At 38.9% G+C, this 27,584-nt stretch overlaps 1 protein-coding gene across 6 annotated transcripts in view; it reads right to left on the bottom strand.

The window, feature by feature from the left end:
* The window catches only part of PTPRA (protein tyrosine phosphatase receptor type A), a 104,061-nt gene that overhangs the window by 53,139 nt on the left and 23,338 nt on the right, over positions 1-27,584 (bottom strand). For 4 of the 6 annotated variants that reach the window (XM_036419170.2, XM_036419165.2, XM_036419166.2 and 1 more), the window contains exon 2: positions 23,913-23,991. The exons of 1 other annotated variant lie outside the window; for it this stretch is intronic. In XM_036419170.2, coding sequence (XP_036275063.1) covers positions 23,913-23,939 — 27 coding nt within the window. In that variant the 5' untranslated portion in view covers positions 23,940-23,991. Of the gene's footprint in view, positions 1-18,683; positions 18,708-23,912; positions 23,992-27,584 lie in introns of those variants that run through there. One more of the 6 variants, XM_036419167.2, reaches the window with a different exon arrangement.

Here is a 27,584-nt window from a genome sequence, read left to right as displayed (position 1 = left end):
TCTTCATACACATATAAATAAGACTTAATAAGAACAAACTTTTTAAAGCAGTGATTTCAACTTTAGTTGCACTTTACAATTATCCCAAAGAACTTTTAAAAAATCCCCATGTTAGACTGCATCTCTGGCGATGAGAGCTAGGTAGCTGTCCTTTTAAAAGGTGATTTCTATGTGCAGTTTTAGCATCTTCAGAATAAGAAATATGAAAATGGTAGGTTGACCGCATAGTACCCTTCAAAGCAGATATTATACAGCTGTCCTCAATCTTAATTCCACCTCAAACCATAACAAAGGGCTGTGGCACATTTCTACAACTAATAGTGGCTCATTCATCTATTCAGATTTCTGTGCCCTACACTGAGGGAAACAACTGCAGAGCAATACAATCATAGGTACTATCTTCATGGGCCTCACAGCCTAGAAAGTAATTCAATAAGGTAGTGCCTCTCCTGAGGAAGGGTAGGGAGTGCAGATGGTTAATATATATCCCAGGAGTTGCCTCTGGTACCAGCAACCATACTTAACAGGGAAATGGGGCTAGCAAGTGGCCTTTCCAAGGTGCAGTCATACAAGATTTGATCATATTCCCATTCTTCCCATCTGACCATAATCCAAAACTGGGAAAATATACAATACCCTTCACAGGATTAGGAAATAGATTGGAAGGCTGGTGAGAATGTGGAGCAACAGGAACTCTCATTCATTGCTAGTGAAAATGCAAAGTGGTACACACACTTTGGAAGACAGTTTGGTGTTTTTTTTTATAAAAACGCTTACCATAAGGAGAATCCTTAAAAGCATATACTACCAAGTGAAAGGAACCAATCTGAAAAAGCTACATACTGTATAATACTCTTGAGAAGGCAAAACTATGGGGAAACTAAGATTAGTGGGTGTAGAGTTAGGAAAGAGGAAGAGAATGAATACATGGCATACAGGACTTTAAGGGCAGCCAAACTATTCTATATGATGATATAACTGGGGATACATATTATTATACAGTTGACCAAACCCATAGAATTTACAACACCAAAACTGAACCTTAATGTAAACTATGGATTTTGGTTGATAACAATGGGTCAAAATGTAGGTTCCACAAGGATCACTGTGGCAGATGACAATAGTGGGGGAGGCTGTGCATGTTTAGGGAAGGGAGTATTTGGGAGCTCTATAATTTCTGCTCCATTTTGCTGTGAACCTAAAACTAACCTAAAAATAGTCTTTTTTTTTTTTTTTTTAAAGAAATGAAGTGGGGGAAATTGTCACAAATAAGAGAAAGATTAAAATAAGATCTATCAATATGAAAAACATTAAAAACCCAACTTTGAAAAACCTAAACAGATAATTTACAGAAGAGAAAAACAAACTAAGGAAATACATGAAAAGTGCTTACCATCCCCACTAATCAAAGGAATATGAGATAACATTTTTATTTTCCAAATCAGAAAAGATCAATCATTTAAAATATTCAATGCTGGTGTAGGGGTTCACAAGAAGCCTCCCCAAAATGTGCCACTTTGGCATGTGAATTATTTTGAGCTGAAGGCAATCAAGACCCTTCAAGCACACCAGAATTTAAATCAGGGGCCTTGCCCATAATAAGAGTTATCACCAGAAAAAAAACCCAACGTTTTGACCCATCTATATGGCAAGGCAAACTACTAATTACTGAACATCTACTCTCCTTATCATTTTGCAATGACATTTCTCCTCTTTGAAATCTCAAGGTACCTTACCTCATCCTTAGCTCAAGATATCATATGTCTAATTTTCTCTTTCTGTCTTTGAACCTCTCGTGTGGGATCTCTGACTCTCTCATGTATTAGTATGTGAATTTCCCATGCATACACATGTAATTAAATTTGGTTATTTTCTCTCATTAATCTGTATCAGATAAATTTAGTTATGAGACCAGTGGAAAGAACCTGGGTTAAAGTTTCTTTTTCCCTTAAACTTGCAAGAGTAACAAAAAAGAACACAAATACTGGTGGGAAAGCAAACTAACAAATTTCTTACCAGAAAGATTATACAAGAATCTTAAAAATTGTTTTCTGACTCATTTTCAAGGTTCTATCCTGAAGTGAATATAAATAAACTATAACTCAGACTAACATGATTTAGAGTCCAGCCAGCATGGCTCAGTGATTGAGCACTGACCTATGAACCAAGAGGTTGCAGGCTTGATTCCCAGTGTGGGGCATGCAGGAGGCAGCCAATCAATGATTCTCTCTCATCATTGATGTTTCTATCTCTCTCTCTCCTTCTCTCTTCCTCTCTGCAAATAATATATATACATACTTACATACACACACACATATACATACACAGACACACACACACACACACACACACATAATGATATAGAGATAGTCATTAAGTGGAAAAGAAGAAACAATCCAAATACCCTACTAGGGAAAACAAGGAAAAGATGAAATAAATATTATGTTGCTATTCAAGATAATACATTATTATGACTCAAAATGCTGCATTCAAAGAGTTTAAGAAAGTGGAACAAATCATTTGTTTTTCTTAAATCCTCACCCAAGGATAAGTTTTTATTAGTTTTTTTAGGAGAGAGAGAAAAAGAAGAAAGCATTGACTCGTTTCCTCTGGTACAACCCCGACCAGAATTCCAACACCCAACCTAGGCATGTGCCCTGAACAGGAATCAAATCAGCAACCTTCTGGTATATGGGACAATGCTCCAACCAACTGGACCAACCGGCTAAGGCAAGCCCTTCATTTTTTAAGCTTAAAAAAAAAGGGGGGGGGGGGGCAGCCCTGGCCAGTGTGGTTCAGTGGTTGGAGCACCAGCCTGTGGTCTCAGGTTCTGGTCAAGGGCACATACCTGGGTTGCAGGTTCAATCCCAGCCCCAGTCAGGGCATATGCAGGAGGCAATCAATCAGTGTCTCTCTCACATTGATGTTTTTCTCCCTCCTTCCCTCCCACTTTCTCTAAAAATCAATGGAAAAGTTATCCTTGGATGATGATTAACCAAAAATATAAAAAAACAAACAAACAACAAGAAAACAAATCAAGACTAAATATACCATATGATCTCAACTAAATTTATAAATGTACACTGAGTGGCCAGATTATTATGATCTCTGAACACATAATAATCTGGCCACTCAGTATATATATTAGAGGTCTGGTGCATGAATTCGTGTATGGGTGGGTTCCAGAGGAGACATGGGCGGTTGGACTGCCCACCTGCTGGTCGAAGGGGACAATTTGCATATTGGCCTTTTATTATATAGGATATTATGTGTTCAGAGCTCATAATAATCTGGCCACTCAGTGTATATGCATGAAAGACTGGAAGGGAAAATCTTTAAAAATTTTGGCATAGTACTTGATGATTTTTTTCTTCATATTGTACTTATTTTCTAAATTTAAAAAATAGCCGATACCGATTTGGCTCAGTGGATAGAGCATCGGCCTGCGGACTGAAGGGTCCCAGGTTCGATTCCGGTCAAGGGCATGTACATTGGTTGCAGGCATATCCCCAGTAGGGGGTGTGCAAGAGGCAGCTGGTCGATGTTTCTCTCTCATCGACGTTTTTAGCTCTCTATCTCTCTCCTTTCCTCTCTGTAAAAAATCAATACAATATAATAATAATAAAAATAAAATATATTAAAATAAATAAATAAAAAGCATGTTATTTTTATAAGTAAAAATAATCAATACAATTAAGATAAAAAATAAATTTCACTACAGTCTGAATAAAAGAAGAAAAACTGCACAAGGAAACCATACCTCAAGTAATAGAATGCCAGGGAAAAGAACAAACGCATAGTAGATGGCAGGTTGGAAAGGATTTGTATGCATAAAGTAGGGACTGAGAGATATAAGAAGGCCCATGTCACTAAACCATAATTAGGAAAACCACGGGGAAGGTCTAATTCCTCTCAGAGGATATAAAGACCCTCATGCTAATCCCTATGATTTCCTGATCTTCAGACTAAACTGTAACCACACCTACGCTTACTTCCCCTCCTCTAATCACCATGTCTTGTATCCAAGCACCCTAGAGCTGCATGTCGGGATATAGGGTTGAAGTTCCCTCACTCTTCACGGATGCTATATGCAGACCGTTTTTCCTGGAGCCTGCTCTAACAATCCCTGATCCTCTGATTTTTTATTTATTTATTTATTTATTTTTTTGCCTAATGATTGCTGGCACTCCTTTGTTACTACAATGTGGTTCACAGTTTTCTTTCCATCCCTAAGACCTGATATTCTCCTAGAAGGCTATTCAACATCCTCATAGACATCACTCACTACAACTCACATTTGGACCAGCCTCTGAATTCCTTGACTTCCTCAACGCCAACAATCTTATACCTCTACTCCACTTGGGCCTTATGACAATGGCTCACTCTAGGCTCTATCATCACCAAGAAAAGCTCTCATCCCACTCTCTACCACACTCCTTTATCCCTGCAGTTCTCTCCCTATTACGTTACTACAAACTGTTCTCTGACCTCACCAGGCTTTTGGTTCCTTCAGCCCCTCTAATTTTCTTTCCAATATCTCTCCTGTCTTTATTTTCCTCTCTATATAATCAAAAATTTGGTGTTAGTTCAGTCACTTCCCTGTTAATATCCTAAGTTCCATTGCTACATTGTTCCATTACATCTACACGAGGGAACCCCTTCACCCAAACCCAAACCTGAACTAATCTAACACTGGTACTGCCAAATGCTGCTTAAGAAAACCAAGTAATCCATAAAATTTATATCACTATTTCGGCCTCAAAAGAACTCTGAAAACCTGCAATCTTTCTGTATTTCCCTATTCAGCTTTCTCACCAATTCTCCATAGCAGTTATTTCAAAAAAGCTCTTCTTTTCTCCAACCAATTCCTCCTATACCCTTGGCTATTGACCGTGCCTGCACTTCAAAGAAAACAGAAACCATGGGACATCCTTAATTCTTATCAGCACATTTACAAATTTCCTCCTCTGCAGTTCTTTCCAAGAATCTCAGTCCATTGGAAACCTTACCCTCTATTGCCATCTCCTAGATTTAATTCCTCCCTTTCATATCAGCATTTAAACACAAGAATTTATCAAATAATTAGAACTCCTTTGAATTTGCATCAATCCTCCAGCTAGCATTCTCTCTATTACACTTCACAGCCAAATTTCTAGAAAGAGTTGTGTCCACGGCAATGTCCACCACTCCACTAAAACTACCTCCATATTTTAAAGACTGAGCTCTTTTAAAATACGATACTCCAACTCATTCACAAAGGACTAATTTCCCTTATATATAAAGGGCTCCTACAGATTAGATTAATAAAAAGGGGACCAAAAACCCCCAAAATGGGCAAAAGACATGAGGAAGACAATTCACAGAAAATGAAGTTTCTCTCAAATATATGAAAAGACTAGTGGCCCAGTGCACAAAATTTGTGCATAGAGGAAGGGTTCCCTCAGCTCAGCCTGCACCCTCTCCAATCAGGGACCTCTTTGGGGATGTCCAACTGCTGGCCCCCAGGACTGTGGGGTGGGCGGCTTGTCCCTCTCTTGGGCCAGAGGCGCAGGTGCTGCTGCTGGCACCTGAGACCCTAGAGCGGGTGGCTTATCCCTCTCCCAGGCTGCAGCCTGGCTGGCCCCCATTCCTCTATCCTCAGTGTTGAGTGTCTAAGCCATAATGGTGTGATGGCATGACAGCATGATGACTATTTGCATATTAGCTCTTTATTATATAGGATACTCAATCTCACTCATGATCAAAGAAAGCCCAATTTAAAGCTATACCTCAATATCATTTTCAACTACAGAAGCAAATATAAAAACTTGAACAACACTGTACTGGCAAAGATTTTTATAAACAGATACTCTCATACAATCTGTAAATATTTATCAGAATTATGAAAGCCCTTTGACACAATTCTGCCCAAAAACTTTCCAAATATACCCATATTTTAAAAGTGACCTATGTACAAAGTTATTCAATGCAGTATTATCTGCAACAAAAAATTACTGGAAATAACCTAAATGTTTATCAATAGGAAAAGTGAACATGATTAAATAAATCATGGTATATTCACAAAATGAAATATTATGTAATTGTTAAACAGAATGAGGAGGCTTTCTAGAAATCCATTTTAGTATAGAAGACAACCTTTGATTTTGAACTTAAAAATAACTTTTTCAAAAATATTAAATTAAAATTCACTGGGGGGAGGGAACACTGGTATTACTTTCTCTCCCCCCCACATCATCTTTCCCACACCTCCCTCACAGCTTTTTTGTTGTTAAATCTCTTAACCTCTCTCTGTCACCTCTGATTCACTGATACCCCATATTGTCTCAAATTCGTCACTTCTCCACACCTCTCTGAACTGAAGATTTAAAACTTTGGTTCTGTGACTAAGGTCTAGTTTCAATATAGATGAACAATTGGTTTAAATCCAAGGAAAATATGCACTACCAAATGTCAAAAGGAAACTAGCTCAGCCAACCAATTGTGGTTTGCATAATACCAGACACCCTGTGCACAATTCTAATAGTGGAAATGATTCCATCTTGTCTCAGGATGAGTTTTTAGGATGAGCTCTATTTGTGATATTTTAAAAATCAGTTTGTCTGACAGCATATTATAAAACTACTTTATGGTCCAGTAATTCCATTCTTATATTTTCGCCTCAGAGAAACATATGTCCACAAAGACTAGTACAAGAATGTTCATAATAACAAAAAACTGAAAACCCAGGTAACCAACAATAAGATACAAACAATGGTAATATATTAACAATGGAATATTGCCCAGCAATAAAAAGAAAAAAAATTACTGATACACACTACATGGGTGAATCTAAAAAAAAAAATCACACTGAGTAAAAAAAGCCTTATGTAAGAGCATATTATGATGTATGATTCCATACATATGAAGTTCTAGAAAAAGTAAAACTATGGTGGGGAAAATAAGAACAAATTGTTGATGGGAAAGAGACAGGATTTACTAGAAAGGAATATAAGGGTACTTTCTGGATAATAGTAATATTCCATATCTTAAGAGGGTTCTGGATTGCTCGGGTGTATTTCTTAGAACTCACTGAATGGTAACTTAAGATTTGTGCATTTACGGCCTGGCCGGCATGGCACCGTGGTTAGAGCATCAGCCTGCACACCAGAGGGTCTTGGGTTGATTCCGGGTCCAGGCCTGGTATCTGGGTTCGGGGTTTGTTCTCTGCCCCTGGTTGGAACCAATCAATATATAACTCTATGTAAATCTATGTATGTTTCTCTCTCTCTCTCTCTCTCTCTCTCTCTCTTCCTCTCTCTCTCCCCTTTCCCCCTCACTTCTACTGTCTAAAAATCAATGGTAAACATATCTAGGGGTGAGGATTAAAAAAAAAAAAAAAAGACTTGGGCATTCACTGTACATAAATTTTACCTCTAAAAAAGACTCTACCCATTAACAAATATTGTAAATGATATACATATTCAAGTATTGGGAAGATGGGTACTGATATATGTAATTTACTTTGAAATATATTTTAAACAATATGCATTGGTGGATAAATAGTGGGATAGATAGCTAGATATGTGATAAAACAAGTATAATAAAATGTTAATTGTAGAATCTAGGAAGTGGATATAAAATTCTCTCAATTTTTCTCTTATTTAAAATTTTTGTAAAGAAATTTTTCTTGCCAAGCCTATGTGGCTCAGTGGCTGAGCATCGACCTATGAACCTGGAGGTCACGGTTTGATTCCAGGTCAGGGCACATGGCCGGGTTACGGGCTTGTTCCCGAGTGTGGGGTGTGCACCTTTGTGGCAGGAGGAGAGGCAGCTGATCAATGATTCCCTCTCATTATTGATGTTTCTATCTCTCCCTCTCCCTTCCTCTCTGAAACAAAAATATATATAATTTTTCTCTATTTACTCAAGTTTTATGTTGCTCAAAGTGTAACTGTGTTGTTGTTTTTTTTGTCCTATTAATCTCTGGGGAAAACATTCACGTTCTACTCTTAGCAGATGTGAATAATGTAAGACAATGTTATCAACTGCAGTCACCAATCCCTAATCCACATTCACCTTCCAGCTGAAAGTAAATGTTATTTATTAAAATTTATTTAATGTTATTTATTAAAACATTACTTTGTAATACAGGAAAGACACTGGTCCTCTTCTTCTTCATTATAATTATAAACAACTTTAAAAAAAAAAAAGGTAAAGCATGCTCATTACAAGATATACAAACAGAACAGAGGAATAGAAAGAAAAATATGTCTCATTCACCTCTTGCCAGTCCCATTTCCCAAAAGTGATCACTAAAATACTTTCAAAAAGTGAATCATAAGCCTTTGGCTAACTGTGAATATAGAATAGCTGAGCAGGGAGGCTTTGGGAGATGAGTCATGAAATCTGGGCAGTTCCTCTAATTTATTGGACACAATGGCACACACATTGTGTTCTTTCTCCTACCCTACACCACACCCAGAAAAAAAGCCAATATACAGCCATTATTTCATTACAAAAACATTTCTTACTTTAAAAAATTGTTTCCACTGCACATACATTAATTAGGGTGCTCAGTTCGGAAAGTTTAACATTAAAATAAAGGAAAAGAAAAACCAATATTCCATGAGCACTACTTTGTAAAAAGCCCTAGGATATGTGACAAAGGAGTTCTAAAAAGTTATGGCTGTCGCCCAGTTCGTGTGGCTCAGCGGTTGTGCGTTGAACCGTGAACCAGGAGGTCACCAGTTCAAGTCCCCATCAGGGAACATGCCGAGTTCTAAGCTCAATCCCCAGTAGGGGATATGCAGGAGGCAGTCAATCGAAGATTCTCTCTCATCATTGATTTTTCTATCCCTCCCTCCTTCTCCTTTCCTCTCCCTGAAATCAATAAAAACAGATTTTGAAAAGAACTATGGCTGCTGTTTTTCCAATATTTGTGTGTCTAAGAACATTTCCCAAATTTTCTTAAAATTCAAATTCAGCATAGTTGATCTGAGACATTTTCCAGAAATACATGTGAGGCTCTGAATTCTACAATGAGGGAATGAATAGTGGGCAGTGTCTGCTGGCTATTAAATCATTCACACTTGTCCTCCTATCTCAAAACCCAGCTGTACTGAGTGCTTTGTATGCCCTCCCTCACTTAATCCTCCCCAACCCTATGATGCTATTGGTGTTACCACTTACCGTATTGTGCAACTTTGTGGGGGGAGGAGAGGCTTGAACTACAGAAACCTTGAATATTAAATTCATAAGCAATCAATTGTACATGCTTACACACATATCAGGAATAAATCCTGTGAAATATATATCCTGCAACCAAGATGAAGGAATCACTCACAGGTATACTCTTTGGCTTCTGGCCAAAGAGAAACACTCCTTACCCAAACATACACTCCCTGTCAGTGGATCCCGAGGCCCTAAGAGACAAGCCATTCTGCCATCCTTGTCTAAAGCAAGGAGAGGAAGAACAAAAAAAACTGGGTGCTAAAGAGATCCTCATTCCTCAGGTGTGGACAAGTGACTAAGTTCTAGACTAGACAAGATGATATAAGATAAAGTATATTAGGAGATCTCTAGGAAGGTGGTGCAAAAGGACGGGTGTGACCCTTTCCCCCGTCCTTCCTCCTGAATCTGGAATTTAGATGTGATAACCAGTAGTCACTATGGACCCTGAAGTAACTTTGAGCATAGCAGAATTTGAGCATAGTTGGAAAAGGATCAAGTTCTCTAATGATACCATGAAACTGCTATATGGGCCCTACTTACTTTCAGATTTTGTATATACTAGTGGCACTGACTGATTCGTTCACATTGAAAAAAAATTAATTAGAAGAAAAATTTTAATATCACTATTCCCTCTTTCTCTATAATAGAAATATGAGATGAAAATTAGTAAAATGCATGTGAAAATAATATATAAATTAATAAATAAACAATAACAACAAAGACATGGTATAAAAACAACAAAAACAGCCCAAACCAGTTTGGCTCAGTGGATAGAGCATCAGTCAGCCTGTGGACTCAAGGATTCCAGTTTCGATTCCAGTCAAGGGCATGTACCTTGGTTGAGGGCACATACCCATTAGGGCATGTGCAGGAGGCAGCTGATCAATGTTTCTAACTCTCTATCCCTCTCCCTTCCTCTCTGTAAAAAATCAATAAAAAATATTTTTAAAAAAACAACAAAAATATGATATAAAACATTAATAAAAACAATGACTGATAAATTGATTAAACTTATTCTAATATCTCCCTGTATACCACATTAAGAGTAAAAACACTTTCAGAGTGCTTGATTAATTTCCCTTGTGATGAAGTATTTACAACTTTAGCATCACACGTTCTTCGAACTCGAGAGAAAGCAACATATAACTGACCATGTCTGAAATGGGTTCAGGTAGGAATTTCTAATCTGTCTAGAGTTTGTCCTTGTGATTTATTAATAGTCATCGCAAATGCCGGCATCGTGGGAATCTGTCTTTGAATTTAAATGGGAGGCCAGTGTCAAAACATGTGTGCGATTGGCACCAGTGACACCTTTATTAGTATATACAGTATATCGTGCATGCGCAAGTCAATGTTTATTTCTTTTACTTTTAAATATATTTTTATTGATTTTTTACAGAGAGGAAGGTAGAGGGATAGAGAGTTAGAAACATCGATGAGAGAGAGGCATCGATCAGCTGCCTCCTGCAACCCCACTCCCCCCCAAGTGGGGATATGCCCGCAACCAAGGTACATGCCCTTGACAGGAATCGAACCTGGGACCCTTCAGTCCGCAGGCCGATGCTCTATCCACTGAGCCAAACCGGTTTCGGCTCAATGTTTATTTTTAAATTACCAATGTGCATCATATGTACCGGTTGGTTGGTAGATTGGCCGGTTGGACAATCAGTCACTTTGCCTTTTATATATATAGATAAAAAATAAATAAACCTGTTTCATTTTCTGATATAACAACCAAGCCCAAATAGCTAGTTGTCTATACTAATAAAAGCCTAGGTGGCCCTCATGCACAATGTAGTCACAAGATGGCCACTACAAGATGGCTGCCACAAGATGGCCACACACAGAGAGAAGGCGGGGCCTGGCGGCCACTCCAGCAATAAAGCTTGGGGGTGCCGCACAAAGGAAGCAGGTCGAGACAGGGGAGGACAGTTGTGGGTGATCAGGCCAGTAGGAGGAGGCAACTGTGGGCAATCGGGTTAGCAGGGGAGCAGTTAGGCGTCAATCAGGCTGGCAGGGGAGTAGTAAAAGGGCAATCAGGCTGGCAGGCCGGCAGGTGAGTGGTTAGGAGCCAGCAGTCCCTCTGGGATCGTGCCTAAACCGGCAGTTTACAACTACATACCCCAAGGGGTCCCAGATTGGAGAGTGTGCAGGCCAGGCTAAGGGACACCCCACAGAGGTTAATTTCGTGCACCAGGCCACTAGTAAGGATTAAGACTTGTGATGACCTAGAAATGGAAATGATGAGGATGCTCATGAATGCATTTTTCTCAGCCCTCTTGATAGAAAGTACAATGCTGCATACATTTGTTTAAAATAAAATGCTACGAGAAATCAATATTATTAATTGATGATTATTTCCATTTTATGAGTTTCTAAACAAAGGGGCAGTGATTTTTTTCAATGCACTCATTAATCAACCACTGATTTTCAGATATTCAATATACATATGTGTCTGCTCAAGTACTAGTACTGATTTCAAGTACACTCACCTCTTTTGCAGAGATGAATATCCTCTGGGAAAGGTATGTACTCAACTCTCAGCCTCATTAAGAATATCTTCCAGGTGTGGGAGAACCAAAAAAGTGGCAGCCAGGAATATTAAACTGTGCCCTAGGCCTTTTCCTGGAGCTGTTCACATTCTCTGATTTGAGAAAAAGGCACCTAGAAGGAGGTTCAGCTCCTTCAGCTAGTTGTTCACCCGATCAACATTATATTATTTACATTAAAAATAAAAACCATTTTTACAACTACAATCCTTGGTTGTCTATAGCAGGCACTTGTACTAGATATTGTATACATTTTAACCCATTTAATCCTCACAACCATCTTATGAGTGAGGTATTGTTTTCCCATTTTACAGATGAAGAATCTAAAGATCACAGAGGTTAAAGAATTTGCTCAAGGCCATATATCTAAATATATAGCTATTAGAATTTAAACTCAGACTTTTACTGATTTTTTAAAAATTTTATATATTAGAAAGGGAGAGTGAGAAACAATGATTGATCAGTTGCCTCCTATATACACACCAACCAGGAATGAACCCACAACCTAAGTATGTGCCCTGACCAGGAATCGAACTGCAATCTTCCAGTATATGGGATGATGCTACACAGGACAGGGCCAAAATTGAACTTTTAAAACTCCAAAGCTCACATCTTCCTTCATACTCCACCATATACTGGGAACATACAGACAGTTTAGATATGGACATTGTCATCAAGTAGCTCACTAACCAGTAGTGAGGCACAAATAAACTATGTATTCAAACCTTGAATAAACATTAATAGTAAGATGAAGTGGTAAAACTTCAGAACAGGGGAGGAATTTTCAGGGGAGGTAATATTTGAGCTCACTTTGGAAGGATAAAGGGTAGTTAGCCAAGAGCAGTGGTTGGCAAACACATTAGTCAACAAAGCCAAATATCAACAGTACAATGATTGAAATTTCTTTTGAGCCGAAAACCAACTTCTGCGCATGGGCCACGAAGTTTCAATCGCACTGTACATGCGCGCCCGTACGTGTTATTTTGTGGATGAGCCACACTCAAGGGGCCAAAGAGCCGCATGTGGCTCACGAGCTGCAGTTTGCTGACCACTGGCCAAGAGAAGGGTCAGAAACAGTCTTTCAAGCAGAGAGGACTTAGTAATATGAAAAAGCTTATCTGGTTCCAGGCATGGCAAAGAGATGGGTACGGGTATCAGGCAGGACCTCATTAAATACCTGTTAAATGACCGTGAAAATCACAAACATGTCAGATTAGAGTCTGTGAGGATATGTGGAAGAAATGCAAGTGGTGATGATAGAGGAAGCAGAGATCAGATCACAAAGAGCTGTTGGCCACATAAAAAGTTTTAACTTTGAACTGAACACACTGAGGAACCACCAAAGGCTTTAGCACAGGGAGGGTGATGGGAACAATTTGGATTTTAGAAACAATGAGTGACAGACAGCAGGGTGGAGGATCAACCAGTGGTGTTTGAGGTTAGAAGAGCCGTTAACTGAAGCCTAGCCACCAAACCAGGAGAACATCAGAGTAGGGCAGAAATATTCAGAGAAGACTGATAAGAGAATTTACAGGGAATATGCAGAACTAAAGACTTAAATGAGATGTCAGAGGTAAGAAAGGCCCATGTGACTGACTAGGGTGAAACACAATGCTATAAGCAAGAGGATGACTGCTTTGGAACGTATCACGAGGAAGGTTATAAGCTGAACAAGGAAAATGGTCATGCTGTATCTACATAGAGCAAGAGGGGTGGAGGGGGGAGAAGGGGCAGAATGGCAGACAGGCGCAATGATAGAGCAGCTGCCACAGAAGTGAGGCAGTAAGCCAAAGAAAGAAAGAGGACAGCTGTAAGGGTGACAAAAGCAACAATGAACAAGCCAGGCAGGAGACATCTGACAAGCACAGGAGGCAAGAGTAGGTGGCACTGGTGAGTACAAAACTGATACAAGCCAATAAGGGAGGGTGGAGTAAGAACAGCACACTGAATACTTGCCAGTTAGAGAAAAGAGCTTGAAAAACTGCTGAAGGCTTCTGAAGAAGTGCTAGAACACCAGAAATAAACGTTCACTACAGATCTTTTCTTGAAAAAAAGCAATGTGCTGAGAGAGGTCCAAAATAAAGGGAGGAGGACTTCCCCAAAATCAGTAGGAGTCTGAGGCCCTGAAGAGCAGCTTACTTCCACATATGAAATTAAGCAGAGAATGAAACAGGAACAGTAAGCTGTAAAAGAGGATTGTTAAATTCTACTGCCTTTAACTTTCACCTAAGGGTTAGAATTAGATTTGTTTAAGGCCTAGACAGAGGAGCCTGAAAGCAAAAAAGGTCAAGCTGATTACTTCAAATAAACAAACACAAAAAACAGTCTGGCACAAATTTATATTGCAGATTAACTAAAACAAGAAACAATATAAAAAAGTATTTGTTCTGCTTAAAGCACACCTTAAACTATCAGATATATGAAACCAAAGCAAAATATAGTTTATATGCATAAAAAATCAACAAGGACTAATTTTGAAAAGGAATAAAATGGGAGAAACCCAGTTACCCAATGTTAAAGCTTAGAATACAGCTACCATAATTAAGACAACATGGTATTAGCAAAGGGATAAACATAACAGATCTATGGAATAAAACACACACACACACACACACACACACAAAAACAAATTCACACAAATATGCCCAAATAATTTTTTTCAAAGGTGCAAAAGTAATTCAATGGAAGAAGGCCAGCCTTTTCAAGAAATGGTGCTAGGAAACTGGATATTGAAATGCAAAAGAATGAAGTTGGATTCCTACCTTATGCCACATATAAACTGAAAATGGATCAAAGACCTAAACATAAGAACTAACACTATAAAACCCTTAGAAGAAAATATAAGAGAAAAGCATCACAACATTAGACTTAGCAATGATTTTTAAAACTATAACACCAAAAACACAGTCAACAACAAAAAAGTGGGTCAAAATTAAAAACTTCTGTGTATCAAAAGACACTATCAACAGAATAAAAAGGAAATCCACAAATGGGAGAAAACATATATAGATCAGCTATTTGATAAAGAATTGAAAACCAGAATATACAGGGTGTCCCTCCAAAATGTATATACACTTTAACAGCTGATAGCTCAATTTTGAAAATGAAATGTATTTTAATAAACACTGCCTTTATAATTATTCAAAGTGTGTGTGCATACATTTTTTGGGACACCCTATATGCAAACTCTTATACCTCAACTACCAAAAAAGTCAACCTCATTAAAAAATTGTCAAAGGACTTGAATTTATACAAGTGGATAATAAGAACATGAAAAGATGCTCAACATCACTAATCATTAGAGAAATGTAAATCAAATTCACGCTGAGGCACAGCTGGAGTGGCTCAATCAGTTGAGCATTGTTCCATGCACCAAAGGGTTGCAGGTTCAATTCCTGGTCAGTTTACATCCCTGGGTTGCGGGTTTGATCCCCAGTCAGGAGCATGTAGGAGGACACAGATTGATGTTCCTCCCTCTCTCTCTCTCTCTCTCTCTCTCTCTCTCTCTCTCTCTCTCAGCAGATTCTTGGGTGAGGATTAAAAAAACACACACACACAAAAAACACACGGAGAAACCAAGATGGCGGCATAGGTTAATAACTAAATTGCTGCCTCGCACAACAATTTCAAAACTACAACTAAAAGACAAAACAGACATCATCCAGAACCACAGGAAGGCTGCTGAATGGAAATTCTACAACGAGAAGGAAAAATAAAAGCACACTGAGACTCAGAGGAGCTGCAGAAGGCAGAGGTACGGAGTTGGGCGGCTGGCTTTTACAACCTGGAGGAAAACAAAAAACTCCCAACAGCTCTGAACTCCAATTCCGGGAGAGACTCTGGGGACCCAGACTCATTCGGGGAGAAACTGGACTGTCTGGCAGAGGGCAAAACTCGAGAGTGGCTTTCTCTCAGAGGTGTCTGCAGCGATTACCATGGGACACTGAGACATAGGGCTAACTGGAAGCCATTGTTGCCTACTATGCACTGAAACTCCGTCCCATCCAAGCTGAGCACAGAGGCTTTTGCAAGTCTCATAAGGTTGTCTCCAGCAAGGAAGTTCTCCCATTGTAGACACAGCTGATCCTTACAGCCAACTGGCCTGGGGGTCAATTCCTCCCAGTGATACCAACAACAATCGAGGCTTAAATACAACAAGACTGTACACACAGGTTTGGCTCAGTGGATAGAGCTTCGGCCTACAGACTGAAGGGTCCTAGGCTGAACTCCAGTCAAGGGCATGTACCTTGATTTTGGACACATCTCCAGTAGGGGGTGTGCAGGGGGCAGCTGATCATGTTTCTCTCTCACTGATGTATCTAACTCTCTATCCCTCTCCCTTCCTCTATGTAAAAATCAATAAAATATATTTTTAAAAAAGACTGTGCACACAGCCTACAAAGGGTGCACCAAGAGTGTCCACCTCAGTTAACTGGGGAGGCTGAGCCACTGGGCCCGATAGGACACCTAGCACACAAAGCCACTCTATCAACTCAGGGAAGCAGCCAAAATGTGGAGACAAAGAAAAAGGTCACAAATGAAAGAAATGGAAAAAAGCTAATGACTGGATATAGAGTTCAAAACCACGGTTATAAGGTTTTTCAAGAGTTTTCTAGAAAAGGCCGATAAATTTAGCGAGACCCTCAAGGATATGAAAAAGGACCAACTAGAAATTAAGCATACACTGACTGAAATAAAAAATAATATACAGAGATCCAACAGCAGACTAGAGGATCGCAAGAATCAAGTCAAAGATTTGAAATACAAAGAAGTAAAAAGCACCTAACCAGAAAAGAAAAAAGAATCTAAAAATATGAAGATAGTGTAAGGAGCCTCTGGGAAAACTTCAAGCATACCAACATCAGAAGCGTGCCAGAAGAAAAGAGAAAGCAAGATACTGAAAACCTATTTGAAGAAATAATGACAGAAAACTTCCCCCACTTGGTGAAAGAAATAGACTTACAAGTCCAACAAGCGCACAGAACCCCAAACAAAAGGAATCTAAAGAGGACCACACCAAGACACATCATAATTAAAATGCCAAGGGCAAAAGACAAAGAGAGAATAATAAAAGCAGCAAGAGAAAAACAATTAGTTACCTACAAGGGAGCACCCATGGGATTGTCAGCTGATTTCTCATCAGAAACTGTGCAGGCCAGATGTGAGTGGCAAGAAATATTCAAAGTGATGAATAGCAAGAACCTACAACCAAGATTACTCTACCCAGCAAAGTTATCATTCAGAATTGAAGGGCAGATAAAGAGCTTCACAGATAAGAAAAAGCTAAAGGACTTCACCACCACCAAACCAGTATTATATGAAATGCTGAAAGGTATTCTTTAAGCAGAGGAAGAAGAAAAAAGTAAAGATAAACATTATGAACCAACCTACATAAGCACCTACATCACTCACACGCAGCACATACACAGCAGTAATGAAGTGAAACAGTAAAAAGCATTTAAAAGAAAGATAACAATTCCTGACCTTTATTTGTGGTAAATAAATAATAAAAAAACATAAAGCACATGTGCATACATCGAAGTGACGTAACTTTTAAAAAATAAATAAATAAATGTGATATGGCAATGTAACCAACAACGTCCGATGTAACCTGAGGACTGTCTGTATAGTTACAGTTTCTTTGAGATATATGGATCTTAATGCCAGTAAAATAAAAATCCTTTTCTATCCCCAGATGATGCCACAAGCATCTTGTTTAATATTCCTTGTTTCAAAATTCCGTTTACTTTCCTCCTCTATTCCTGCAGTCAAAACAAACAATTTTAGTGTTATTTTCTTTTAAAAAGTGAATAATGAGTATGCAGATTATTTAAAGCATCTATCAACCTCCTAACTGATTTGACATAATTATCTAGAGGCAAATTTTATATATAACTTTAATATAAACATTTAAACTCTGGCCTAATTACTTGGCAAAAATTTGGCTACAAGTAATTTTATTTATTAGATATTGATGACAATAACTTCTATAGCTATGACACTAATACTGAAATTTTTTATCTGGAAGGAGGACTATTCATATATTCAGTGTCTGGAACGAGTCCCTGCTGAGCTAAACATAGTGCAGTCTGTACTCTATGAAAGAGTCCATGAGACAGGCTTTGCAGGGGGAGGGCAGTTTCATTCTTTCACAATGCCTGTGGAGAAGCTGGCAGCAAGGAAAGCCTAGAAAACTCATGAAAGGCCCTTTTATAACCACGGTGAATGTGGAACACAAAGCAAAGTCAGATGACCTACTTAAAGCTTTGCTTTTACTGATGATGAGAATTCTCATTCCAGATTTGTCTCTTTCTAGAAAAAGAAAACCTTACATATGGCTGGAAAATTAAGACACAAGGAGTATGACTCGACTAAGTTTTAATATTTCCCTCTCAAATATCAGCTCAATACCTAAGATCTATGGCCAGAGACAAAATATACTTCATAAGCCTCTGAGAGGTATGCTCTTGTTTACCTCAATGTAACAATGTGTTGACTGCTGGGCTACAAAGAAATTTAAATTCTATAATACATTGAAGAGATCAGAAGTTTGGGCTAATAATAATAATATAAGAGGAAATAGTTTATTGATCTCTTCCAGGACTTATAAAAAGAAATGGATGGTAACCTGTCTTGATAAGGACACACTCAGCAATAAGAAGGAATGGACTATAGATGTATGCAACAATATGGATGAATCTCAAGACCATTATGCTGAACTGAGTCCAAAATGTGTAAAGAACCCATACAATTTAACATAATAAACCACAGAAACTATCTGATTTTAAAAATGGGCAGAGAATCAAAATAGGCATATCTCCAAAGAGGACATCCAGATGGCCAATAGACATTTGAAAAGATGCTTAATGTCACTAATCATCAGAGAAATGCAAATTAAAACCACAATGAGATATCACCTCACACCTGTCAGAATGGCTATCATCAATAAACCAGTAAACAACAAATGTTGGCAAGGATGTGGATAAAAGGGAACCCTCGTACACTGTGGGATTGCAAATTGGTGCAGCCACTATGGAAAGGTTCCTCAAAAAATTAAAATGGAATTGCTTTATGACCCAGCAACTCTACTTCTGGGTATTTATTCGAAGAAATCCAAAACACTAATTTGAAAACATATATGTATCCCTATTTTCATTACAGCATTATTTACAATAGCCAAGATATAGAAGCAACCCAAGAGCCCATCAATAGTCAAGTGGATAAAAAAATTGTGGCATACATAATGGAATTTTCCTCAGCCTTGAAAAAGAATGAAATCTTACCATTAGTGACAACATGAATGGCTCTAGAGGGTATTGTTTTATTTTTATTTATTTTTAAAAATATATTTTATTGATTTTTTACAGAGAGGAAGGGAGAGAAATAGATAAGAGAGCTAGAAATGTCAATGAGAGAAACATCGACCAGCTAGCTGCCTCCTGCACACCCCCTACTGGGGATGTGCCCGCAACCAATGTACATGCCCTTGACTAGAATCGAACCCGGGACCTTTCAGTCCACAGACCGAAGCTCTACCACTGAGCCAAACCAGTTTCGGCTAGAGGGTATTATTTTAAATAAGTCAGACAGAGAAAAACAAATACCATACGATTTCATTTATATGTAGAATCTATAAAACAAAAATAAGCAAACAAAATTGAAACTAACTCATAAATATAGAGAACTGATGGTTGTCAAATGGGAGGGGGGTTGGGAAAAGAGGGAGAAGAGATTAAGAAGTACAAATTGCCAGTTACAAAATAGTCATGGGCTATATAAGTATAGCACAGGAAATATAGTTAATAATATAATAACTATGCTGAAACCAGTTTGGCTCAGTGGTAGAGTGTCGGTCTGTGGACTGAAGGGTCCTGGGTTCAATTCTAGTCAGGGGCATGTACATTGGTTGTGGGCACATCCCTGGTAGGGGGTGTGCAGGAGGCAGCTGGTCGGTGTTTCTCTCTCATCGACTTTCTAGCTCTCTATCTCTCTCCCTTCCTCTCGGTAAAAAAAAAAAAAAAAAAATCAATAAAAAATAATATAATAACTATGAATGTCAGGTGGTTGGTTCCTGGACTTATTGAGGCAATCATTTCATACTAAGTTATATAAATGTCTATCTAACCACTATACTGCATGCCTGAAACTAATATAAAATATTAAATGTCAACTGTAATTGAAAAATAAAATTTTTAAAAGGAAAAAGACATAACTATATGCTGTCTACAAGAAATGTATTTCAGCTATAACATAACAACCAAGATAGGTTAAAAATAAACGTATTCAGTGTTTCAGGGATAGGGAAAGAGGAATAAATAAGTGGAGTACAAATAATTTTTAGAGTACTGAAACTATTCTGTATGATACTGTAATGGATACACGTCATTATACATTTGTCAAAATCCATAATATGTACAATATAAGGAATGAACCCCAATATAAATTATGGACTTTAGTTACTAATGCATCAACATTGGCTCATCAATTGCAACAAATCTACCCAGCTAATGCAAAATGTTAATAACAGGAGAAATGGGGAGGGCAGGATTGTGGAAAGGAAGTATATAGGAACTCTGTAATTTCCACTTACTTTCTATAAAACAAAAACTGCTTAAATTTTTCCTATTAATTTTTTTTAAATAGATGAAGATATACCAGGGAAGCAACTAATCAAAAGAAAGCTGAGCCTAGCGGTTTTGCTACATGGTTAGAGCATCGGCCAGGTGTGTGCAGGAGGCAACCCATCCGTGTGTCTCTCTCACATAATAGTTTCTCCTCTCTCTTCCCCTTCTCCCTCCTTTTACTCTCTCTAAATAACAATGGGAAAATATCTTCGGATGAGGATTAAAAAAGAAAACTAAAACAGTTATATTAATACCAGATAAAGTATTCTTTAAAGCAAGGAAAATTATCAGGGACAAAGAGGAATAACACGTAATGATAAAAAGGCCAATTCATCAAGACATAAAAATCTAAATGTATATATGCACCAAAGAACAAAACTTCCAAATATGTGGAGCAAAAACTGGCAGAATTGGAGCAATGTCCTGAACTCTGGCCAATGTGGCTCAGCTGGTTGGAGCAATGTCCTGAACTCTGAAAGGTCTCAGGTTCGGTTCCCAGTCAAGGCACATACCTGGATTCTGGGTTTGGTCTCAAGTTGGGGCCCATATGGGAGGCAACACATCGATGTTTCTTTCATTCCCTCCCTCCCTTCTCTTCCTCCCTCTCCCTTCTCTCATCAATGAGAATATACTTGGTGAAGATTTTTTTTTTTAAACCCACAAAATCAATAATTGTAGTTTGGAAGCTGAATACCCTCTCTCATTGACAAAACCACCAGATGAAAAATCAGCAAGGAAACAGATGAACTGATGTTTTGGGGAAGCTCTATATAGCAACAGCATTTTTTTTCTCCCAAGCTCCCATGGAACATTCGTCAAGACAGACCATATCCTGATTCATAACACAAATCTTCACAACTTTTTAAAAAATATATATTTTATTGATTTTTTACAGAGAGGAAGGGAGCGATATAGAGAGCTAGAAACGTCGACCAGCTGCCTCTTGCACACCCCCTACTGGGGATGTGCCCGCAACTCGGGTACATGCCCTTGACAGGAATCAAACCTGGGACCTTTCAGTCCGCAGACCGACGCTCTACCACTGAGCCAAACCGGTTTCTGCCAAATCTTCACAACTTTTAAAAAAAGGAGTATTGCTATACTTAGCAGGAACATTAAGAAGGATTAGGGAAGCCAGGATGAAGTGGCTCAGTTGGTTAAGGGTCATTCTGTGCACCAAATGGTTGCCAGTTCCATTCCCAATCAGGGCACATAACTGGGTTGGGGGTTTGATCCCTGGTTGGGGTACATACCATGAGTAACTCCACACACAGAAACCCAACAAATTAAACAAAATGGACCAATTCCTTAAAAATCACAAAGTATCAGAACTCCTACAACTATTTAAAAAATGTTTAACTTAGGGAAAATATCTTCAGGCCCAAGATGCCTTCACTGGCAAATCCCACAAAACATTCAAAGGAGAAAATAAGGAAATAATACCAATACTATACAATCTCTTCCAAAAATAAAGAGGAGGGAATACTTTCCATCTCTCATTTTTATACCAGCATTATCTTGAAAACAAAACCAGACAGTAAATAAAAATACTTCAGACCAATTTCCCTCACGAACATAGAAAAAAAAAAATCCTCAATAGGATATTACCAAATCAAATGCGTCAATATATAAAAAGAATAATACACCATGACCAAGTAAGGTCTATTTCAGGAATGCAAGGATGGTTCAATTTTTAAAAAAAATCAATGTAAATTATTGATAGAAAAAACCCACATAAGCCTATCAACTGATGTGCATTTGACACAACCCAACATCCACTCATGAGAAAAATTCTCAACAAAGTATGAATAAAAGGAATCTTTCTCTACTTGATAAAAGGTACCTTTAAAAACAAACAAAACCTAAAGTATGATTACTCCCCCCCCCCCCCCCCCCGCCAAAAAAACGATAAACAAAGCCAGGATGTTCACTCTCACCACTCCTATTCAACATAAGTTTTACCCAGTGTAATAAGACAAGAAAATGGGAAAGTAGCAACTAAACTAACCCTATTTGTAGAGGACATTATAATCTACACAGAAATTCCCAAGAAACCTATAAAAAATCTCCTGGAACTAATAAATGTAGCAATTTCACAGAATATAAGGTCAACACACACACAAAAATCATTAATGTTTCTATATACTAGTAAAGACTAAATGAAAAACAAATTTAAAAACAACATTTACAATTACTCTGTTGTAGGCCAGTTAGACAGACATGAGCAGAGCAAGGACCATGTGTTAAATACCAAAGGTCACCACGGCAAACAGCACAGGGTGCCTAGCCACAGACAATTGTAGGGTGGGACCTTACCACTAGGGTGACTTTTCCTCCTCTAGCATCTCACTGGTCATATGGTTTGGACCCCCTGACTTTTCCTCCCTAGAGATAACATCTATGCCTCAATTGTATTTCAGCTCCAGGCCAGATAAGCAACAAAACCAGCACTGCTGACATTCAGGACCAGCTACATTGAATAATGACCCTGGTGCCAGCCAATCAATCAGTGGAGACCACAACCCTGAAAGGACACACCTGGAAAGCTGTTGAATATGCTAGTAAGATCTTCCCCTGGGACCTCCCCTAAAATTTCCACCCTTAAATCTCTTAGGACAGAGGACCAAGTGTGCTCCCTGCTCTCCCTCCCTGCCAGGAGGCGGCCCCTGCTTGCCCCCTTGCTTCCCTGTCTGGGGCCCAGACACATTGACATTACTTCCTCACTCCCAAGCTCCAAGGCCTTTCCTTTACCTCCATAACTTGTTTCCTAAGCCCATCTCTTCTAGGAATTACTTCTTCTACCTCTGTGATTTACCAAATAAATGTTCTCTACAGTTTGAGTCTTGGCTCTGAATTCTTTCCTAGGCAGAACTCCAGTACTGAAGTTGCTGAACCCAGGTTTGGTCTGACCCCACCTGCCAGACACCTGATGCTGTTCTCTCTGCCTATAACAACTTCCCCAAAGGATTTATACCTATGTATTTCCTCTAACAAACATGTTAGGATCTATATGCTGAAAAATGCAAAACACAGATAAAATAGTAATCAAATTAAAACTAAATAAATGAAAAAATTTACTGTGCTCATGTTTTGGATTCATGACCAAGATGAAGACCACCATTATAAAGAATGATAATTACAATGATTTAATCATAAAAAAAAATAAGCTATTCTTTTTCTTTTTAAAAAAATATATTTTATTGATTTTCTTACAGAGAGGAAGGGAGAGAGATCGAGAGCTAGAAACATCAATGACAGAGAAACATCGACCAGCTGCCTCTTGCACACTCCCTACCGGGGATGTGCCCACAACCAATGTACATGCCCTTGACCGGAATCAAAGCTGGGACCTTTCAGTCCACAGACTGACGCTCTACTGCTGAGCTAAACTGGTTTCGGCAAAAAAATAAGCTATTCTTATAGCCTGCAAATAAAATGAAATGAAGAGAACCTGATTTTAGCTTTGTTATATGAGAACACTAACTTGGGGGACAAAGACTCCTCACAATTCTGGTTTTATTTCTCTTACCTTAATTATTTGAGCTGCATCATCCATCCCCACTCACTGGAATTCCATAAATACTTTTTTTTAGTTTTGCCACCTACAACTAAAGGAAAAAAACACACCTTTAGAAAGGTAAAACAGCTCTATGGATTGTTCCTAGGGAGTTCACTCTAAGGAGATGTTTTATAGAGCTGTGTTTAACATTTCAGAAGCCATAAAACAAAGCTCCATCTTAAATAGTTTAGATCACTGAAGAGCTCATGAGAACTCAATGAGAAATTAGGTTTTTCTCCACTGGAGGCAAAATGGAGCACTCCTCTCTTCTCCCAAAACCTGGACTAATCCACTGCAAGGAGGGCACTTGGCAATGCCTAAAGCTAGTTTTAATTTCTTACAAATCACAGGATAGTCTTTGCTTAACAAAGTATTGGTCAAAGACCCATCTTCCGGTCCAACTGCTGTAACTCATTAGCTAAGAGACCCAAGGCCAAACCTATTAACCTCTTTTAGCCTGTTTTTTCTCTAGGAAAAAGAGTAAAGCCTGAATTAAGTTCTCTTCTTTTCTAATTCTTATGGTACCAAAATAATCAAATTTATATGAAAATAATGCCTAACCTTTAAGCATACCCAATGGGCCAGTCATTATACTAAGTGTTTTAAGTGCTCTACCTCATTTAACCCTCAAAATAGCCCTATAAGGCTCTTTATCCAAATAAGTAACCTGATATAAAGAGACTCTTAGGGTCACAAAGTAGTAAACAGCAGATCTGGGATCTGAACTTGGCCATTCTGATTCTAGAGCCTCATTCTTATCATCTTCCCCATCCTGCTGGGCCTTGGGGAATAATGACTGTGGTTAATCCCCTTGGACAGAGGATTAAGAATCTCATCCCTAATTTCACCACCCACTAAATACCATAGTAGACTTTAGGTTCAAAACAGCAAGGAGACACCATTTTCCAGCTACAAACTTGCCAAGATTAGGAAAACAAAATCCAAAGCTGTCGGGGACCTGATGCCATAGGTTGCTCATACTTTGTTTGCACTGACACTGTAAAAGACAATCCCTTTCAACAGGGCCTTCTGAATGCTCACACATTTCTTTAAAATAATCCTAAATACAAGAAAAGAAAACTTCATACAAAGGCATTCAGTGAATGCCCAATGACTAGGCAATGAAGTGGTCCAAGGCCCTAGCGCTCCTATCCAGTGAGATTCTCCACTATTGGGCAATCTGGGCTGACAGAGACTCTGTCAGGTGTGCACTGCAGTCTGGTGGCTTCCCCTACCCGATCCTACCCTTTTCCTGTTTCCTCATAGTCATTACACCCCAATGTCGACAAAAGAAAATTAAAACTGATGGGAAAATGTTATAAAAGTTTATTTGAAAATCTGAGGACACGCCCAGGAACAAGATCTCAAGAAATTGAGAAAGTGCTCCAGAGAATGTCAGTTTGGCAGTTCTTTTTATACATTTAGAATCAAAAGAGAAAACGTAAGAAAGGTTACATGAAATCCACTGGTGGCAGATTAAGAAGATGGAAAAAATGCTCACAGAAGCTAGGCCCCACTAATGACATACACCTAAAGCTCTGTCTACCTTTCAGAAGCAAGGCAGCAAGGCCTACTGTTGGCAAGATCAGCATTGCAAAGTGTCAGCTAGTCCTCAGCATTAGAATTGGTATCACTTCTAAAATCAGTCCTATGAGATAATTTTAAGCATTGTTCCTAACTGTATAAACTTACAGCCTGGTTTTCTCGTTCTCACACAAACTTTTAATCTACAAAACGAAAACAAAAACAAAGCAAGGAAATATCTAGAATAAAAAGTAAAATGGAGAGATAGTTACTTCTTTTACAGTGGTGGGGACAGAATAGTTAACTTTTAACATTTACAGTAAATAGAGATGGTATGTGGGCAATAAGGTAACAATGAGGAGTTTCATGATCATATGCTCTGGTGCTCTGAGGAGCCCGGAAAATTATTCTGATACTAATGCCCCATGCAGGGATTCATGAACACTGAAAGGAAATTAATTAGAAGGTGGCTGGCAGGAGTGGGCTAGATGTGCTGTGCCTCTCCGGCCAGCCGCACCTGGGATGGCACTGTGGCTCGAAGGGAGTCTGCAGGGTGAGCAGGGTTCCTCGGCAGGTGGGGGGGGGGATCAGGCTGAAACCAGCTCTCTGATATCCCCCGAGGGGTTCCAGATTGTGAGAAGGCGTTTCTTGGGTGACATGCCTTGGAATCGGGCTCCCTTCTCTCTGGTTCCAAGGTGTGTCACCCAAGAACCACTGCTGCCAAGTCACCACAGCATAACAGCTCCTGCATTAAGCATCTCCCCCCTATTGGTCAATGCATGTCATAGCTACCGGTCGGAGTGTCTGCCCCCTGGTGGTCACTGTACATCATAGCTAATAGTTGGACGGTTGCTTAACTTTCTATATATCTAGATTTCATACTCTGATATTTCACAGGGCTCACTTAAGGTAAAGACTGACTTTTGCAGAGAAAGCTATAGGTCTGGTGCGTGACTAACCACCTTGACCTGCCCAGTTAGCAATCTATTGTATGATCAGACCATCCTGTGTGGTCACTTTCACTCACTGAGCTTGTGAAGCCTGTCATGTGGTACTCTAAGCTTGCCGGTTCTGTAGCCCACTACTAAGAACTAAAAGACCAGGCAATGGGCTTTACAGACATTTCCTAAGATCAGCTTCCTCATTTGTTAATAAAAAAACTGAACTAATTTAAAGACTTTTAGAGGAGACTATGGAGGCTGCTCAGTTCACCCTCCTGTTCTCACAACGAGACCAATGCCCACACAGGATGACCTGATGAGCAAAGAATCACTGGCCTTGTTTTTCAATACCTAGATCTGTTTCTCTTTCCAGCTGTACTGGTAATGCATCTAAATGTAGATAGCACATTAAACACACAATTCCAAAAAGGCAAAGACTTGTGGCAAGACTCAAACTCAGATGTATCTTATTCTGAAATCTGTGCTCTTGTCCCCTGGATGATGTATGTCAATAGCCACATGAGGAAAATTTTAAAAACCTGATTGAAATTTATCATAAGTGTCCAATAATTACAAACTCATATGGTACAATGAGACTTTCTATCACTGTCTGACTCAAGGAGTAAAATAAACTGGAAAGGCCAATTCCTTGATATAAAGGCCAGCTCCTAAAATTCCCATGTCAAAGATGGGAAACAAAACCTTGTGGCAGCCCTGGCCATGTGGCTGTGCACTGAAAGGTTGCCGGTTCAATTCTTGGTGAGGGTGTGTGCAGGAGACAGCCAATGGATGGATGTCTGTCTGTCTGTCTGTCTCTCTCTCTCTCTCTCTCTCTCTCCCCGCCACTCTCCCCCCCTCTAAAATTAATGAAAACATTAAAAACAAAAACAAAGAAACACACACACACACACACACACACACACACACACAATCTTATGACAAATTAAAGCAACATGGCCGTGATTTCATTTCCTACTGTTAATAGAGCAACTGCCAGGAAGTTCCCTGTTTACTATAGCAACAACTGATCTTGCTAACTCACCAAGTATCTGCCTTTTTGCTTCCTTAGGAAGCAGACAGGAAAATCAGACTACTGATCACGTTTTAAAAGAGGAGCTGTCATTTAAAAAAAAATTAATAAATGCATATGTAAAAAGTAATTTTATACTTTGGCTGG

This window comes from Pipistrellus kuhlii, unplaced genomic scaffold, assembly GCF_014108245.1.
Source record: "Pipistrellus kuhlii isolate mPipKuh1 unplaced genomic scaffold, mPipKuh1.p scaffold_m20_p_6, whole genome shotgun sequence".
Taxonomy (NCBI): Eukaryota; Metazoa; Chordata; class Mammalia; order Chiroptera; family Vespertilionidae; genus Pipistrellus; species Pipistrellus kuhlii.
The sequence above is the reverse complement of the archived record's forward strand: the minus strand, read 5'-3'. Positions and strand labels throughout refer to the sequence as shown.